Source organism: Micropterus salmoides, unplaced genomic scaffold, assembly GCF_014851395.1.
Source record: "Micropterus salmoides isolate LMB-PRFRI ecotype aquatic unplaced genomic scaffold, ASM1485139v1 Ms_hic_scaffold_17, whole genome shotgun sequence".
NCBI lineage: Eukaryota > Metazoa > Chordata > Actinopteri > Centrarchiformes > Centrarchidae > Micropterus > Micropterus salmoides.
In genome coordinates this window covers 15,068,917-15,087,570 of record NW_024040817.1, presented here as the reverse complement: position 1 = coordinate 15,087,570, position 18,654 = coordinate 15,068,917, and the positions used below count along the sequence as shown (strand labels likewise).

The following is an 18,654-nucleotide window of genomic DNA, read 5'->3' as shown; positions in this document are numbered from 1 at the left end:
GATTATCATCTAGAGAATACATGGCCTTACATCTATTGTCTCAATAACCTCCATTAAATATAACCCTCCTGATTCGTGCAGTCAGTTCATTGTACAATCTGTATTTCACAGCAGGCCTGTAAGGATGTTGTACTGGCACGAGTCACTTTGTCGGTTTCCAGCCTAGAAAAAAACAAATTCAGCAGCACAAATTCAAACCTGCTAGACACAATGGCAGCTTGCATGGGAATTCCTGAGGTCTGTTCGATCCATTACTGTATGCTGCGGTTGAATGTCATCAATTATGAATGAGAAACACACGAGATTCACAGAGGGCTCGTCAGAGAAGCAGGGGTCATGGCAGTGGGGCTGTAGTACCTTGAATATTCGTAACTGTGTGAAGTCAGATCTTTGCACACTTTATAAGCAAACCAATTATTATTATTTTAGATTAGAGGTTGAATTCAATCAGAGATGAGTAAATAATTTAAAGTTGAGTAAGAACAAAGAGGTTAGCCTTTAGCTTTAGTAGGATAAGATGAGTTTTGCCAAATTACAGGGGAATGCCAATAAACTTTACAAATGAGGCAAACGACCTGCAGCAAACTGTTCCTACAATTGGCCAGATTATTCTGTTTCCTCAGCCTTTAAGTCCATATGTGTGGATACTGCAGTATCTTTATGCAGCCAGGGCCTCTTCCCCTTTAAGGCCCAGAGTGTGTTGACCCTGCCAGTGAGTTCATACCATAAGCAGACCCATATAGCTTCTCCTCCAGAGCCCCTGATCACGACCCTGCTGAGCTGCCGCCTCGGTTATGTAAGATTACATAACACCAGGTCTGTCTGAGTAATATTTCACAAACCTGGAGGTCCACTACACTGGCATTAACATCAAATCCCCTCAGGAGTGGAATCAAAGGTGCTAGGCAGGGTGGTAACGTAAAAATCAAATTTGAAAACAAATAAGAGCAAGTTATAGGCTATAACTTGCTCTTATTTGAGCTATGGGGGGATTTGTTTCTCCTAACCTTCCTGTGTCTTTGGCAGACATCAAAGACTTTTCCCTTCATTTTCTTGAAAACCACAGTGGAGGTCACAGAAAGGCTGAGCCTAGGACACTACTAAACAAAAGCATCCTCCCCCTTGGCTTATCACAGAATACAGTAATGCCGTCTGCCCATAAATGTCATATCATTGTGTTTTAATCAAATCATTGCATATGGATTAATTTAGCACGCATTTAGACACTGAACACTGTTAGAAAACTAGGCCAGTAACTGTTATCTAACAGCCTCTGCTACACAATTTGCTAATTATTTCCACCCATATCTAAAGTATGTTTTTTAAAAATGATTGCACTGTTTTTAATCCAAACTTTTTTGACAACCATGTCCTCACTTATCTTCAATTACCTTGCTTTATTCACAAAAAGATGATAAGACAAGATTTTAAAAGACAAAAATGCCAGAAACTCGCACAAACAATCAAAAGGTGTTTCAGCGCTTATCGTTTAAAGTAACACACCAATAAAAATCATTGTCGGCGGGAGAACACACACACAGTCCCCTCGGAACGATACCAGTGGACAATCTTGGATATAGATAACAATTGTGGCAAGTGGTAGAGTAAATGTGGGCAGCGATAACAGGAGGCTATGTAAATAAAAAACAGAGCAGGCAGATATAACACAGGAAAGGGAAAAAAGAAAAGGGAAAGAGATATCTGAGGCTGGTACCGCAGGAGAAAAAGGTATACTCAACAGAGGTTACAGCGGATGGACTGCAAATGGACGACAGCAGACTTGCGTTATAATGTATGCCTCTGTGTACTGCCCAGCATTAAGCCCACTCTACTTACAGTACAATAATGCATTCAAGCAATACAATACTGCCGATATCTGTACATTGCAGATACGCAGTAAAAAGCCTCCGTTTATACCTGTAACTTCGCCACATCAAACAAAAGTAATCCCGCCCAAATGCGCAGGTTATAAATATTAAAGAACTTGTTGAAACTGACTCCAGTTTGTTACTTCGCTTACGCCCTGGAATAAAACCACCCTTATCTTTTGTTGATACCGAACCACATCTTGCACCGTGGGTTTTGTCTTTACAGGCGGACCAACAGATAGATTGGGGATACCCGGATGAAGGGATGGTAGATGGGATAGAAAAAGAGGGACAAGCATGGGAGGAGTAAAATATGCAATGAGAGAAGAAGAAAATCCTGCCGTACTTACAGTATTTTTACCTCTCCATTTCACCTCATTCTAGCACTTCTGTGTATTATATAACTACAACGTTGCATAGTCATTTCGTGAATACGAAACATGAAACGTGATTGTGCAAATCCACGCGTGCATAAGCAGGAGTGACCGTCCAACACTGCCGGCTCCATTAACTCTGAATCACGCCCCAACATACTAACAAACACATGCACAGATACACAGATACGCATGACTAATACAGATAGATACACACACAAATGCACACACCCTGCCTCCTTCATGTGCTAGCCTCCCATGCATGGGCCCCCTAAAACTGGGTCCACTCAGTGACCCGTTCCAAAGCCCGCATCTAAATGTGAGCAGAGGTAATCCTTCAAGCAGAGGCTAAGAGAACAGTGATAACCCATGATAAAGAGGAGCTGAAGGAGGAAAGAAAGACAGTGAAAGAGGTGGAGCGCAAGATGGGCTAGACAAACAGGATGGGGGGATTAGCGACCTAGGGAACACATTTTTCAAAAATGAAGCAAAAAGCAAGGTGGGGGAGAGGAGAACACTTTAAAGAATAAAGGAAAAGCAGAGAGGATGCATGTATGGGAAAGGAAAAGGACATGTACATACAGTATACTCACAGATGAATGGGGGGTGACCGGAAAAATTATAAAAAATCATGTCAAAAACCAAAAATGAAAGGCGAGCAGAGAGCGCAAGCAAGTTTGAAGAGAAGTCCAGTTTCTCCTCATTCTGGAGTTTTGTTTTTTCTCCTTTTTCCCGCGATTTTGGCAATTCCTATCCAGCCGTCCCTCCTTCCTAAGTCTATCCCCTACTGGTCCCCCTTCTTCTCTCTTCCCCCTCCTGTTTTTCTTGCCAGTGCCGGTACTCTTTCTCCTACCTCTCTCTCTCCCTCTCTTTCTCTGTCTTTCTCGCTTTCTCCCGCAGACCATGCTCTCCATTTTCCCCTCATTCTTTGCCTCTGTCCCCTTCATCTGTCCATTCTTCGGACACTCTTTTTTTCTTATACTTCAACCCTAAGCTCCCGCTTCAGAAAACAGAAACAATTTTAAAAGAGGCTTCTAAACAGGAGTCGAGTTCTGACTTGAAGAAAAAAAAAACAATGAAAAAAAAATTCTGCAGAAGAATAGAAAAAACTGTTTTCAGGAAACGGATAAGCAGATTGTGGCATTCAGGCAACGCAGGGACAATCCACGGCCTGCATTTTTCAGGGGCGCCACGCATAGTTAGGGTGAAGCGTCTGCGGGATGGTGCCTCAGTAAATGAGCGCATAACCAACAGCAAAGACTGGCAAGCAAGAGAAAAAGAAGGGGGAAAAAAACGAGCTTGTTGCGGTCGGTCTCCAGTGAAAGTGGGTAGTAAGCGCGCGTGAGGGGAAGGAGTGGGAAGGACTCCGGGGTGTGTGCATGTGTGTGTGTGAAGAGGTGGGAGGGGAGAGAAAGGAGAACCAGCAAGGAGAGAGAGAGAGAAACTGGGGGTTCGTGGAGAGATATCCGAGAGGGAGGGATAGAGGAGGAGTGTGTCGGTGGGGAGGAAAGAGGAGGGGGCAGGAATAGGAATACATTTTTTTTTTCTTTTTTATGCTCACGGTATTTGAATTTTGTGCTTTTCATTTTGTTTTCATCCCTCTGTTCCAAGGCTAATACCTTCTCTTTCTGTGAGAAGAAAACAGAGAGGAAGAAAAAAGGAGAGAAAGAGCTACTGTGTGCTTTGTCTCCCGCCCCTGCCGTTCCTTTTCCTGGTTTTCTTTCTGCTCTGACTCTCCTCTATTCAGCCTATTTTCTGCACGTGCACTTGAACTCTAAATCCTGTCTGCTTTCCCCTCCCCTCTCTCTCTCTCTCTAACTGCGCATCTGTGTGTCTCTGCCTCTCTCTCTCGCTCTCTCCTAGGCAGAGGCTTGAAATAGAGGGCGAGGGGGACAAAAAAGGAGAGAGAGATGTTGAGGGGGGGGAGGGGAAGAAGCTTAGACAGGCAGACACAGAGAGCACAGGGCTGCTCTGTGTGTGTGTGTGTGTGTGTGTGTGTGTGCATGCGTGCGTATGAACATGTCTGCACATTTGAAAACACACATTCATCTACCTTGGCTTTGGATGCAGTGTTTCACATGCTTTTGGTAATCTGCATTTGATGGTTAGCCTACACACCAGAAAAGAAGTACATGACTTTTTTGGGGTCAAGGAAATAAATAATTAAAACAGCGGGATTTTCTATTTTCAGCAGTTTGTAGCGTCAAACTACGCTTCTGACAAACTACTAAAAACAAGGAAATTCTTTGGAGACAATATACAATATAATTAATGCTGCAAGGAATGATTAGTTGTTCGTAATTAATTAATCCCCCTTTATTTTCTTGATTAATCATTCAGACAAATATTTCACAAATAAATGAAAAGTCTTATCTCAGGCTACCAGAGCCAAAAAGTGATGCCTTCAACCTGCTTACATTTTTTAAATGACGAGTAAAAAGCCAAAGGGATTCAACTTACAATGGAACGAGACACAGAAAAGCAGCAAATCCTCATATTTAAGAAGCTTTTTTTAAGCTGATTGTTTGGTATTTTTATTTTATTTATTTCAAAAATTACAAATAAAATGACTGTATTTTATTTTCAACTGACAAATCAACAAATTGACTAATTTCAGATTTATGTATTTTATTATTAAAAATATATGTCATATATCCATTTTAAACTTCAGTGAAAGCGTGCAATTATGACATGCACACATCAGATTGTATTTGTCTATAACTGTGGGTATCTTTTAATGCTAAAGAAAATAGTTGATGAATTGATTAATTCATCAATAAAATTAAAACCTTCACAATTCTGATAAAGAATAAATAATTCAATTAAATTATTAAGTTAGCATCTGCTGGTCACATTGAAAATAATACTAGCTTTCTGTGTTTGACATCAGTATGCAACAACCAATCTGCAGGTTTACTTGCTATATTATGCTTATTTAAGAAAACCTTGGTCTTATGTATTTTTTTTACACTAAAGTACAAAAGTTGCTAACAAAGATACTGTAAAATTGCGAGATTCTTCAAATTACAGTTTGTGTAAAAACTAATTTTGCAGCTATGCTGAATTTTCAATTCAGTTCACAGGTTGTCTGCAGACATTGTTACAGGTTGGCTGAGTGGGTGGGATGAATGAAGCTTTGAGATAATGTTATTACCTTCACTAATGTTATGAGAACAGGGGAGAAGGAAAGCAGGCCATGGGAGGTCAAGAGAGAAATGTGCTGAAAACCTAGTTACCTTGGAAGCTTTCTCTGTGTGCTTTCTTTAGACAAACTACATTTGTGCCGGGTGTGAGGGCTTTTATTAATAAAATACTGACAGCAGTCACTGCATACTGCTTTTTTCCCCAGGAGCAGCAATCACCTTGGCAAACAGAGGCCTGGTCACCACCTTGAATCTGAAAATATGGCACATTATTCATGCTGTTGTGGCAAACAGCCAACAATGATGAAAGAAAGCAGCTATATTTTGTAAAAAACGCTATCTCTTTATCATCCCTTTAAATGTATCATGATTTACAATAACTTATGAATTTGTTTTAGTCCATACACATTCACTGTGTCAGCCTAAAAGGAAGGAAGCTCAATTCAGCACAATAAAGACTAATAAACTGTATTTGCAGGCAGCAAATGCTCCTAGCTACGTTAACTGTTACTAACTCTCCACTAGTGGTGTCTTCCTCACTGAGGTGCTCTCTCCTCGCCTGCTGACTGCAGTAACGTTACACTTCTTGAACCCCCTTTGGGTCTGATAAAACTTGAGAACTGGGCTAGAGGTGTGGGAACAGGTGCCACAACACTACCCTCTGCTGGGATTCAACAGGAATAGCTCACAGACTAACATTGTTTAACCATCGATTTGACACATACTGCGTGATTAAAATATAACGTTACATGCGGAACATTACCGTTAGTTTTTGAATTGCTTTGGTTTAAAGGCTGGGTTAAGCAGGACTGTGAAGCTACTGGCGAGGTAAAACAAGGCTACAGGTATCATCTATTCCTAATGAGGACAGTATTCCCTCCCTCCCTCCCTCCCTCCTCAGCATCCTTCCTGTAACTGCTTCACCGCATGAGCTAAGTTACCATCGGCTAAGCTCCATCTCCACCCTGACAATCTGACTGTCGGCTTTGCAGGGTATATAAAAAGTAACATATGTGTTATTACTTGATAATGTGAGAGCTGTATGTATGGGTAACTGTCACTTAACCTCGCAGTTACTGTAGCTAGCTAGTAGCTAACGTTAGCAACAACAAAAAAACGAGTTCCAACGGGTGCGGCGGGCGGTGCATTTTGGCTCTGTGAACATTTAAAATATAACTTTACGCTCACCTCTGTCTCCAATTTGCCTTTTAGATGCCTAGTGTCACGGTGAAAGATGTCGACCAGCAGGAGTTTGTCAGGGCTCTGTCTGCTTTCCTGAAAAAGTAAGTAAAGCTTAAAACCAGCCTACACTGCATGTCTGGCTGATATTCACCTGTCAATCACACAAGGCTGGAAATGAAGGGCGGATAATTACACTCTAAAATAAGAGTTGACCATAATGTGAAAGTAATTACTTACTTGTACTTGTATTTATTTAAAGCTGGAGATACTGATTTTCTCATTTATAACAAGTGTTAATTACATAAAACTGTCATTAATGTTTTATTTATTAAAATAACATAATGGTTCTTTAGAATTGCACTGTAGAGCCACTATAATTTAAGATATAAACCACAGGAAATCTCTGTTAAAAGAGATGTAAAAACTTACCATAATGTACAGTTAGGCCACCAAACCTTTTAGGCCCTATATAAATAAATACACACAAGTGTATTTTTTATCATTTGAAATAAACAAACACTTGGACAAAGAAACAACCAATCTCATAACCAATTCTGTTTTGATTGACAGATACACATTTTTTCAGAAATATAACAGTCAATGAGAAGAATGTCCTGAAATACAAACGAAAACAGCAAATACTGTCTGTATTTATTCATATGATTTCACAATCCCTTATTTCATAATCCCTTATCTAATTTCAACCATATTGGGTCTCCTTAGACACGGGCACTGATATATATATCCTTCCTAAAGAGGATGTTGATGAAGTGGGCATTTAAAACATTCTTTAACAGAACCCAGATCCTGCGTGGTGCAACAGTAGAATATCTGAAACACAACTAACTACTCTTACTTATAATGTGACATCAGCTTGAGGTTTCAGAACACTATTAGAGAGCAAATATTGAAGACATTTGATTGTACTCACCACAGATAAAGAAATCTGTCTGTGAAATTGTTCATTTTCCTCAGAGCCTTTGAGCCAAATGAAGCATTTTCAACTGATAACAGTTATTTCTCATGATCAGAGAAGTTAATAAATTTCCTTCTAGTTACATTTTACTGCAGATAGTTGTGTGCTTTTTTAAGGGTGTCATCTTCTTTGATGTAGCCTACTACAGCACATGATGTTTGCATTGTATCAGGTTACTCGAGAGCTCTCATTCCTGCAGCTGAGATCAGGCACAGACCTGGTTCATATCTGCATAAAAGGATTGTGAGCACATTTGGATGACTATCATTTATTATAAGTATTGTAGTGATATCCTTTTAATGTTTATAGATGAGATAAGATTAACTTTATTATAGAGTACAGATACCCTATGACTTAAAATAATGCATGAAAAAACAAAAATCAAAGGTACTAATTACTTTATACACTAAGATTAATACTTACTATAATGTGTATTGAACCGTCCCAATGGTCCTAAACAAAGTGAGGAAACAAGGAATTAAATACAAAAATTGCATTTGAGGTAATGAAAATAGGTGGTTTGTCTTGGGTCTGCAGATAGCAGTGTGACAGGATTAAATAAGTGCCATAGCAAATGTGGGTATAAATACTGTATGTGGGCTACAGTACATGTGAGAAACCACAGTAACAGCCTGGGAGTCGGCAGGGAGGCTGAGGCGGAACTCTGCGCTGCAATTTCCTTCTGAGCCTCCTAAACATCATGGACACCCAGAAGTGTTGAGATGGACCTGCCTGCAGACAAGATGGCAGACGTCAACCACAATAGTCATTCGTATACAGGACATAGACAATGAATGTGTAAGAGGAGGAGGAAGAAGAAGACAGTACTGGAGTCTGTATAGAGGTAAATGCATGGTAAAACATCTGCTGCACTTGGAGTGCATTTAGAATAGAAAATACCAACATCAATGTATAACAAATAAAACCAGGCTTTCAAACTGGCATTTTCTGGAGCTATGTTAATTTCTACGAATCAAACTATTAAATGCTCCCGTGTGTGCTAATTAATATGTTGTGTTTCCAGGTGACTGTCGAAGGATTGATAGATAGTTGAAGGATAGATAGATAGATGTACATTACACATGACTTCAAATGACATCTTGAGTGATATCTTGTTTTTTCTTAAGAATTAAGAGAATTAAAAGATACTTTTAAAAGTAGCTAAAGAAATATTTATGTAGTTCAGCTGAGATAAGCTTTACATTGTTACTTATCTTACTGGGAATTTTTATGCAACTAATAATTTACATGACTGCTTACTGAGGTATAATGTCATCAATAACATACCGGCTAGCGGGGTCAGAGGGAGTGCTTACAAAGGTGTGTGATTATGATATGACTACACCATACTGCCAAAAACTTTTTACTCTCCATAAACTTTGTTAATTTTTGGTTAAGGTCACATATGGGTTGAAAATGTGGGTGTCCTTCAGTCTGGTAAACAGAAACTCTGAAATCCACATTCTTCTTTTCAACCATTTATTGAAAAAAACATCTTGATCAAATACAAAATGGTTAAAATTCTAACAAAATAAGCTACTTTAAACATAATACACAAGAATGATAAACACAAGAAGCACGGCAAGAATGGTAAGCATCATGGTAAGCATGGTGAAAGACTAGTGTGCTTTTAAGAGCTGCTTATTCTTTATTGTCTAAATGGCTCAGCTTCTACAAACTTTTCATCTGTTACAAGCAGCTGTGTACAAAATCAACACTCCAATTTTTAAACGTCTTTATTGTTTCAAATATCAAAAATTAACCAGAGATAATGGGAAAGGAAGAACAGTTGGTTGTTAGTAACTAAATAAATGCATACTTTCACTCTGTGTCTGATGAATTAATAGAAGAACCTTCACAAGCTCTGGTGGAGAGAAAACATCATACATGAACTTCATTTATTCCTCTTCAGTAGCAGTAAACAACAACAACACACAGGCAACATTTAGGACTGACAAACAGGCTGCAAGAAACAGCATAGCAGCCACTCCTAGAGCAGCGTTGCTCCACTACAACACAGGTAGCCTACCTACACACATATGCGTTGAATGAATCCCATTTTCGTGTGCCTTATGTTGTTTGAGGAAACGGTCCATCACATGAACTGATAATTGATTTTCAGGTCTGGCAAACTGAAAGTCCCAGAATGGGTTGACACTGTGAAGCTCGCCAGGCACAAGGAGCTGGCTCCCTGCGATGACAACTGGTTTTACACCAGAGCAGGTTGGTTATGCTGGAAGTGTTTCCCATACATCAATTCATCTGTTGCAGCTGAAACGATGAGTCGAGCAATTAATTGGTTGGCAGTAAATATTATTAAGAGCTTTTATTTTAGTAGTTGATTATTCTTTCAAATATTTTACCAAATATAAATGCAAATAAGCAGTTGAATCCAGCTTCTCTAATGTTAGGATTTGCATCTCTTTTTAAAACAAATCTCAAACTGTACATTTTATAGACTTGCTTGATTCATCTGAACTGAAAATATTAATTAGGAATTAAATAGTTGTAAAATTATTTATTTTATTTGTAAATTACGGAAGCCCTAAGTGGCCATCCATTCAAATATTTTTCTTATTCTGTTTTCCTGTGATAACGGGATAATTATCTCAAGATAAAAAAACAGTAGTTTTACACAGGGGTTGGCAGGAATGTTTCTTAATGATAATTTCAAAGAGGTTTTCATTGTCAGTGAGTAGCTCAGTTGGTAAGGCAAGGCAAGTTTATTTGTATAGCACATTTCAACAACAAGGTAATTCAACGTGCTTTACATACAACATAAAAGCAACAAAGGGAAATAAAAAAAATGAAACAGATTATAAAAACAGGATAAAAAACAGGGTAAAACAGGACAGTAAAAGTTACAGTGCAGTGTACTATCAGGGCACTGAAAATCTAAAAACAAAGAAAATGAAAACCGGACATTACAGTGAAGTGAAAGGTACCAATCTATGGCTTTAATTTAATTAATTAAAAGCGGTGGTAAAAAGAAAAGTCTTCACTCTTAATTTAAAAGAACTGACAGTTTCAGCAGACCTGCAGTTATCTGGGAGTTTGTTCCAGATATAATAATAACTGAACGCTGCTTTTCCATGTTTAGTTTTGACTCTGGGGACAGAAAGCAGATCTGCCCCAGATGACCTGAGAGGTCTGGATGGTTCATAACGAAGCAGAAGATCAGAAATGTATTTTGGCCTAAACCATTTCGTGCTTTATAAACTAACAGCAGGATTTTAAAATCCATTCTCTGACACACAGGAAGCCAATGTAAAGAACTGGAGTGATGTGATCCACTTTTTTGATCTTAGCAAGGACTCGAGCAGCAGCGTTCAGCTGCAGCTGTCTAATGGATTTCTTAAGGAGCCCTGTAAAGACACCGTTAACAGTAGTTGAGTCGACTGAAGATAAATGCATGGATAAGTCCTCTAATCCGTGATATATTCTTCGGGTGATAGTAGGCTGACTTTGTAATTGTCAATGTGGCTCCTTAGATTCAGGTCTCAGGTTTTTTATAATCCTCTTCAACAAAGTTCTTATGAGGAGACTGTTTCACATGCTCGCAATAAAGCATGTGCTGGACTTTGTGCATCCCAGCAATTGGTCCAAATCCATCAACCCATGGACTATTTATTTTATTCAGTCCCAGGCAGAGGAAATTCCTGTGCTTCTCATTCAGTAGAATCCATTTAACGTTCCACATTTCCTGACGGCTAATTCAGAACCTTTGAAATAGCCGTCGGGAAATGTGTGATTGGATTCCCCTGAATCTCTTTGTATCTCTTTATATATCATGGAAAGTGGGATTTTAACATGCAATCCTTTGGTTTGTTATCTTGAGAAAATTATCCGTTATCACAGGAAAATTGAGTAAAAAAAATATTTGAATGGATGGCCGCTTAGGGCCTCCGTTGTAAATACTTTTATCCTACCGTTTAGAATCCATGTGATATTTGATTATGCCCAAAGCACTTGTGTAATATTGGTACATACTGGAACATACTGGTACAATATATACAATAAATGCATATGCACACGATCCTCTCTCAGGTGCTTTGTATGTTATCTACTCAGGCATATTGACCCACAATAGCATAAGAGTCTGCAGAGACAAATGTCACATATTTGATAAGCTGGAATGTTTGATTTTGTGGGTGAACAAGTCAGGAGGGTTACAGACAAGACAAGCAAATATTGCACCATATACTGTCTACTATTTGTACGTCTCATCAGCATCCACAGCTCGTCACCTATACCTGCGAGGAGGGGTCGGCGTGGGCTCCATGATCAAGGTCTACGGAGGGCGTCAGAGGAATGGTGTATGCCCCGCCCACTTCAGCGTGGGCTCCAGGAACGTGGCGAGGAAGGTCCTCCAAGCTCTGGAGGGCCTCAAGATGGCAGAGAAGGACCCAAATGGGTGAGAGAGAGGGATGCTGTGAGACTTAAGAAGGGATTTGAATAAGTGATGGATGTGTGTTTTTTTTAATTTTTATCATGTGGTTACAGTGGACGGAGACTCACATCTCAGGGCCAGAGAGATCTGGATCGGATCGCTGGTCAGGTGCGTGCTTGGACTTTGAATAGATGTAGTACATTTATATGCATGAGCCAACTTGAAGATTCTGTTGTTATCCTGTCCAAAATTATCTTGGTATATATTATTTCAGTAATTACTTAAGTAAGATGACAGTCAGTAATACATCACACTTTAAAGAGCATCCTAAAAAATCTTCAGAATAGCCTATCTATTCAGATTCAAATTGCACATACTATCAATTTCACTCAATTGATACTATAATTAAGTGACCATACATATAATTTACTATCTAAAAAGTGGATATAGTGTTACATTACTCTTAAATGAAATAATTTGACTAAAACACATTTTAAACAAAAAGGTAAGAAGAACATGTGTCAGCTCATTAAAAAACAACAGTCATTTTGTAGATCATTCCTAAGTGACTTGTGCATTTAGACTCAATAGAAACACAAGCTAGATGACATGATTGCCCAACACCTTAGTAAGACACTTGATGTTGGTTTTAGATGCATGTGTATGTCTACCTGTGTGGCACAAGAAGAGCTCCCTATTGTGGTCTCTGTCAATAATTGCCATAAAGACAATGATTAAACTACCAACTATGCTGAAATGTTTGCATTTCTGTAGTTAAGTTAGATATTTATTGACCCTGAATTATTTTCATGACCAGTGCACATGCTTCATCGTGCGTTGATACGGCATGACTCCCCTCTGATCCCTCTGTCTATTTCCTTTGTATGTTTAGGTTGCCTCGGCAAACAAGAAACAGCGGAGTTTACAAAGCGCCATCTGAGGAATGCATGCAAAGAATCCAGACACGTGAAATGCAGAAATGCCTTACTGCTTATTTACTCGAGTTTGCTTGTCTCCCATATCACTCCAGTGCCCACAGTAGCCGAGTGCTAAAGGCAGTTCATAGAGATGCATGTGTCTATGGTAAAATAAGTATAAATTAATTATAATACATGGATGTTTTGCAACAGTTTTTTATTTAAAATTCATTATGAATTTTAAGACAGCACTGGCCTTGTGACAGCAAAACAGAATGAACACAGAAGCACCAACAATACAGTATTACCAAGCAAGAGCATGCTAATATTGTTTTGCCAACAATCGTAAAAGTCAATGTGGTAAAACCAAACAAATGCAATGGATACTAATGGATATTTTATTCATTTATCCAATTCTTTCTCTTAACTGTTGGTTACAGAATATTATGCCTAAACATGTTATTTATGAGATGTACTGTATATGAATGACTCAATAATACAGGTGTTCCAAATAAACACAATATGGGCACTGAGTGTGGTGTCAGCTTGCACGTGGGTTTATGGCTGACACGTGGGTTTATGGCTGACTGTATGCGTTTAGTTGTTGCTCATGATGGTGCTGATCCAGCTGTTGTAGCGGCACACACGGGCGTAGACGCTGGGGTGTCCCTGCATGGCGCAGTCATAACCCCAGGACACGACTCCCTGCAGCTGACCATTACACACCAGAGGTCCACCAGAGTCTCCCTGCAAACACAAGCAGAATAAGAGTAACAGGGGTTTAAATGTTATCAGAAGTGGTCACAGTGAACGCATGAAACGTTCTGGTATTATAGTGAGCACAGTGACTCAAAAAGAAGAGGCAACACACCTTTCTGCAAATGTTTGTATTAAAGAGTAATTTAACACCGTGCTGAAAAGCATTGTTTTGCTGCCTCTCTGGTTTCAAGCCAGTTTCACCTTTGGGTGTGGTCAGATGATTGCTTTTTTTTGCACGTGTAACCAGCAAACAGTGATGTCACAGAATACTGGAGTACACCTGTAGATGTTAGTTCTACTGGATAGAAAAGTAAAAATGAAAGACGGACATGTACATATACAGTACTGTGCAAAGGTTTTAGGCTGTTGTGGAAAAAATGCTGGAAAGTAAGAGTGCTTTCAAAAACAGACATGAGGTGACCTGAGGTGAGCAAAGACACGTTTTATAGGGGTGGGGGGGGAGTTAAACTTTTTAGTGAGGAAAAAATATATTTTCTTATCATTACTGTTGATAATCAAAACTAGGAGCTGGTGGGTGTACAATTTTCTTTCCCAGCATAAGTAAAATATAAAAATATATATATTGTAATATAGTGTATTTTCTCAACAATCAATTGAGAAATAGTTTATAGATAAAATAATAAGATAGGTATGTCTGTTTTTTTGTTAATCCAGTGAATTAAATTCTCAACAAATGGAATCATCACACTGATTTAAAACTCCTGTAAATCCAGTACTGCCTGAAAGCAGTCCCGTATACCGATTTGCGGCATTGCCCACAATGACCTAATTCACTAAAAAACCAGAAGAGGGAACATGTTCAGAGGGTTAACGTGTCTCTTGCAATACTGTTTCATCATCTCATCGAAACAGACAGCAGCCGGTTGTAATAAATAAAGTGGGGACACTATGAAAATGTATCCCTCTGTTTTTAATTATAACATATAGTGAAGTTGTGTATCATTTGCATTTAGGAGTAAGTCGAGGCTCAGTGAAAAATAAGTGCTATACAGTCCACCACCGGGTCCCAGGCTCTTTGTACTGCTGGAAGAAATGCACACTCATGCACCACCCTACTCCCTGCGTGTTCCCTTTGGTTTATTCCAACTCACTTGGCAGCTGCTGGCACCTCCATGTATGAATCCAGAGCAAACCATGTTCTCGGTGAAGAGGTGGGAGTAGGCGTTCCTGCAGATCCTGTCGTCGATGATGGGCTGCTTCAGGCACTGCAGCCTGTCAGGAAAATCATCTGGGGAGCGAGAAGGCAAGTCTCAGTACTGTACCCACCATTATGTAAATACTACATTTACTCTGTGACATGGGAATAATGTGGTATTTAGTATGAGTAATCTAGTGATCAGTTTATTTGTAGATGGAAAATTAATGGACTCATGTTTTGCAAATTAATCCTTTATTTATCAAGTGAAAAGTTTGGGGTTTGCCACTTCTCTAATGTGAAGATTTGCTGCTTTCCTCTGTTTTATATCACTGGGTAGTTTTTAAAAAGAAATCTGAAAATTTATGGACAATTAATTAAAAATTTAAAAATTAAAATAAAAAATCACTGAAACTAGTCAATAAATAAACTAATTTCTTGCAGCATTCATTTGTTGGAGCCCCAAATGATGAGGTCTACAGCTGCATGTCACAGTGTATGATTGAAAAACACAACAGTAGACTAGGCCTTTAATGCAAAGTGTGTGAAATCTATTTAGTATTGCACTTTAGTGTTGCAAGCCGTTTTCATTTTGTATTTATAACTTAAAACTTACTAGTGGCTATTTAAAAGCTACTAGTACTTATTTATTAGTAACTAATAACTATTCCATTAGCTAACTATTCCCGTTTTACTAGCAACAATTGATTGGATACTAGTACTTAATTTTCAGTGACTAGTAACTATTTTTTAGTTTCCAATTGCAGATTTTTGCCATTGAAATCAATGGGCTCTGCAGTTCAGATATCACCTATTCATTATTTACTAGTAACTATTTCCATTTTATTAGTATGTATTATTTAAATACTAGTACCAATTCCTTAGTAAGTAGTCATTCATTAATGACTAGTAAAATGGCTTATTGACAGTAACATTTTAATTTTTACTACTACTACTACTAGTAACTAAAAAATAAGAACTAGTATCTAAATAGTAGACACTAGTAAAATGGAAATGACTACTAGTAATCAAATAGTTACTCATAATAATGAATAGGTGATATCTGAACTGCAGAGCCCCATAGATTTCAATGGCAAAAATATGCAATTGGTAACTTAAAAAATAGTTACTAGTAACTAATGGAATAGTCACTAGTAACAAATAATAAATAAGTAGGCCTACTAGCACGGGTGGACTGGCCATTGTGGCGTTCAGGAGCAAATGCATTGTAGTTTTTGAGTATACTTAAGTATTTTAGTCCTCTGACTGACTCAGGCTTGCCTGACCTGGTCTTGTTCAGTGCAGAGCTGCCTTGCTTATACAAACTGAAGAGGCAGGTGTCATCCTGAAGTTTCTTGAAGGTCTTCAGCATAATCTGATTCACTGTATACAAGAAAAACACTAATACTTTAAATAACTATTAAAATAAAAATAAATAAAAAATTAAAATAACTGCTAAAAATATTTATGCCCGCCCCCAAAAGGGCGCTCGCATAAAAAGCCTCTCTGTACATCCCTGACTACTAGTTGCTTTAAAATAGCCATTAGTAAGTAAATAAAGAATAAATGTTAAAACGACTTGCCATACTTTAGGGGGACTTGTGAAAAGCAACCCTTTCATTGGGCTTTTTTCTTATGTGATCAGGACTCATTCACGTTTATCACGTCTGTTTTCTTCGAATATCTCAAATATATGCATGAGTCATTCTACCTGGACACCAAGCAGTTCTCGTCGGCCACGGGGCAGCGAGAGGGCAGGGCCACCGTCTGGACGTCGCTGTTGAGGGTGGCGGGGCGGCTCAGTTTGATCAGCATGATGTCGATGTCCAGGTTGTTGCTGTTGTACTGGGGGTGCTTGATCAGCTTGGCAGCATCAATCCACTGCTCTGTGCCCTCATTCGCAGAGATGTTGTGCTCACCAAGACGGACCTGGACACGGCTAGTGAAGGTAGGAAAGTTAGATGGTTTAAAAATCACTTTTTTCTTAAAATTGATTTCTTCATACTGTATTTATTTAAAGATATTACACAATTAACAATGACCAAGTAGAGAGGAGTGTTTTAAATTGAGAAAGGGTGTGTTTTATTTCTTATTAATTAATTTTAATTTGTAGATATGGATATTGTGTTTTTTTAATTCTCCAAGAGCATCTCCTAATAAAGTTCAGAATCAGGAAGAGCATACAAGTACGAGGAATTTGGTTTAGTGATAAGGTGGGCTATATGCCTATAGGTAGGACTAGACAAATAAATGTAAAATAGGCTATTTAAATATGGAATAAACAGATACACAAGTTTTAAAAGAATAATAACTATGTGCAGAGAAAGAACAATGTGGCAGATATTTATGTACATTACTCGGGGCTTGTGTTGTGCAGACTTATTACAGAGGAGAGGATTTGTACTTAGGCATATTGAAATATAGAAACATAGAAGAATGTAGAATAATAATAAGGAATGTGAGTTAGAGAAGCAGTTGGCCTATGTTGTATTTTGTGTAGATCAGCTGCTCACACAAGTTGAACATTCTGGTGCCACAGTTCATTTAGCTAACTGACATTGTTACATCCACCATTTTGTCAGATTTCAGACCAAGCAAATATTGACAGGCATCTTTTATATACTCCCCATATGTCCTGTCTTTGGAGCATAATATGTTGGTACTCTTTCTATTATAGTTGTTTTGTAAATGTTGCGTTGTAGTTTGTTGTTTTCCTCCTGGTTTACTGCTAGCCATTATCATACTAAGCTAGCAGTCAAGGGCAAAAAACACATTTTAATAAAATGTTAGTTATTGTTGGGCTAACTGTTATCTATTTAAATTATACTCAGGTAAACAATTTTTATTTATACTTTCTTAATAAATTACTGTGTTATAATCCTATAGTGACTAAATGTTGATCTTTCACTGGTGGTAAATTTGTTCCTCATGGCATGAGGCTCAACTATTTTCCTTGATACTGTACTAACTCATTTTATATGACCTTGTTACTCTTGGTGGTGTTACTCTTGTTTTAGGTGTCTAATCTTTTTCAGTTTAACTATTAACTTTAAAGGTCAAAACCTGTTTTCAACCTTTACTGGAAGCTGGTTTAGCTTTTACATCTAAGTGTCATCCTTCAATACCCTTTGTTGCAGGGCACAAAGTTACCTTTCAAAATGTGAGTTCCCCTACTTACGACTTGTAGCAGTGAGCAGCAGACACCACCCACTGGCTGGAGATAAGGGATCCGCCGCAGAAGTGGTATCCAGCGTTCAGAGACACCTGGTATGGAACAGAGCGTCTTGGACACTCGTACCCTCCGACAATCTTTTCATCTTCAGCTGCTGCAACTGAAACAGCATGTGAAGTACAATATGACAAATGGATAACCTAGAATTACTTGAGTGTTGCAATGAATGAAAAAATACTCAAGTAAGAGTAAATTCAAAACAGGAGATTGAAATATCATTTGGTTAGTCTCTTGCATGCTGCTCCGAGCAAAGCCAGGAATACCAGGGCCTTCATGGTGACTTTCCTCTGAATGGAACACAGTGTAACTCTTTATGTACACCTGTCTTTCCCTTTACGTTCCAAATTTCACAAGGTCAGAAAGTTACAACGCAAAACTCTGTTCTGGGAAAGAGCCATATGGCTGAAGGCAGCAGCAAGACCTTGAGTGATAGCAAAACTAAACGATAAAACTCCCAGCCCACTTTAAGCAACTTCTGATTGAGCAGTGCTCTTGCTTCTTGACAGTTACAGTATGTAATCAGCAATTATGTGATTGCCTAATATGCACAGGTTCAAGTGTGTAACTTTCATAGCTAAAATCTTACTGGTAATCAGACATAAACTCATTGGTATGGGTGTCAGGATACATGGTGAAATACAATGGCTTACACAACAA

At 38.6% G+C, this 18,654-nt stretch overlaps 2 protein-coding genes and 1 long non-coding RNA gene across 8 annotated transcripts in view; 1 reads left to right on the top strand and 2 right to left on the bottom strand.

Moving 5' to 3' along the window:
- The window catches only part of LOC119907921, a 32,080-nt gene extending 25,421 nt beyond the window's left edge, over nucleotides 1–6,659 (bottom strand). For 2 of the 3 annotated variants that reach the window (XR_005445154.1, XR_005445153.1), the window contains exon 1: nucleotides 6,574–6,659. This is a non-coding gene — a long non-coding RNA (uncharacterized LOC119907921). Of the gene's footprint in view, nucleotides 1–2,835; nucleotides 3,548–6,573 lie in introns of those variants that run through there. The other variant, XR_005445155.1, reaches the window with a different exon arrangement.
- LOC119907920 (40S ribosomal protein S19) lies at nucleotides 6,073–13,383 on the top strand. Of its 4 annotated transcripts, none has more exons than XM_038725619.1 (6): nucleotides 6,073–6,213; nucleotides 6,598–6,668; nucleotides 9,666–9,766; nucleotides 11,774–11,957; nucleotides 12,047–12,101; nucleotides 12,826–13,383. In XM_038725619.1, the coding sequence occupies exons 2-6, from the start codon at nucleotides 6,598–6,600 to the stop codon at nucleotides 12,871–12,873; spliced, it is 459 nt and encodes a 152-aa protein (XP_038581547.1). In that variant the 5' UTR covers nucleotides 6,073–6,213; the 3' UTR covers nucleotides 12,874–13,383. The 4 variants fall into 4 exon arrangements, with proteins under 4 accessions (XP_038581547.1, XP_038581548.1, XP_038581546.1 ...); XM_038725620.1 differs by having other exon boundaries at nucleotides 6,086–6,230; XM_038725618.1 differs by lacking the exon at nucleotides 6,073–6,213 and adding an exon at nucleotides 6,257–6,378.
- Nucleotides 13,384–13,418: 35 nt separating this feature from the next.
- LOC119907765 (trypsin-3-like) lies at nucleotides 13,419–18,272 on the bottom strand. Its single transcript, XM_038725454.1, has 6 exons — nucleotides 18,261–18,272; nucleotides 17,944–18,137; nucleotides 16,477–16,704; nucleotides 16,345–16,352; nucleotides 14,722–14,858; nucleotides 13,419–13,597 (listed from the first exon to the last, which is right to left on the bottom strand). Exons 1-6 carry the CDS (start codon nucleotides 18,270–18,272, stop codon nucleotides 13,448–13,450), a joined length of 729 nt encoding a protein of 242 aa, XP_038581382.1. The 3' UTR covers nucleotides 13,419–13,447.
- Nucleotides 18,273–18,654: the final 382 nt, after the last annotated feature.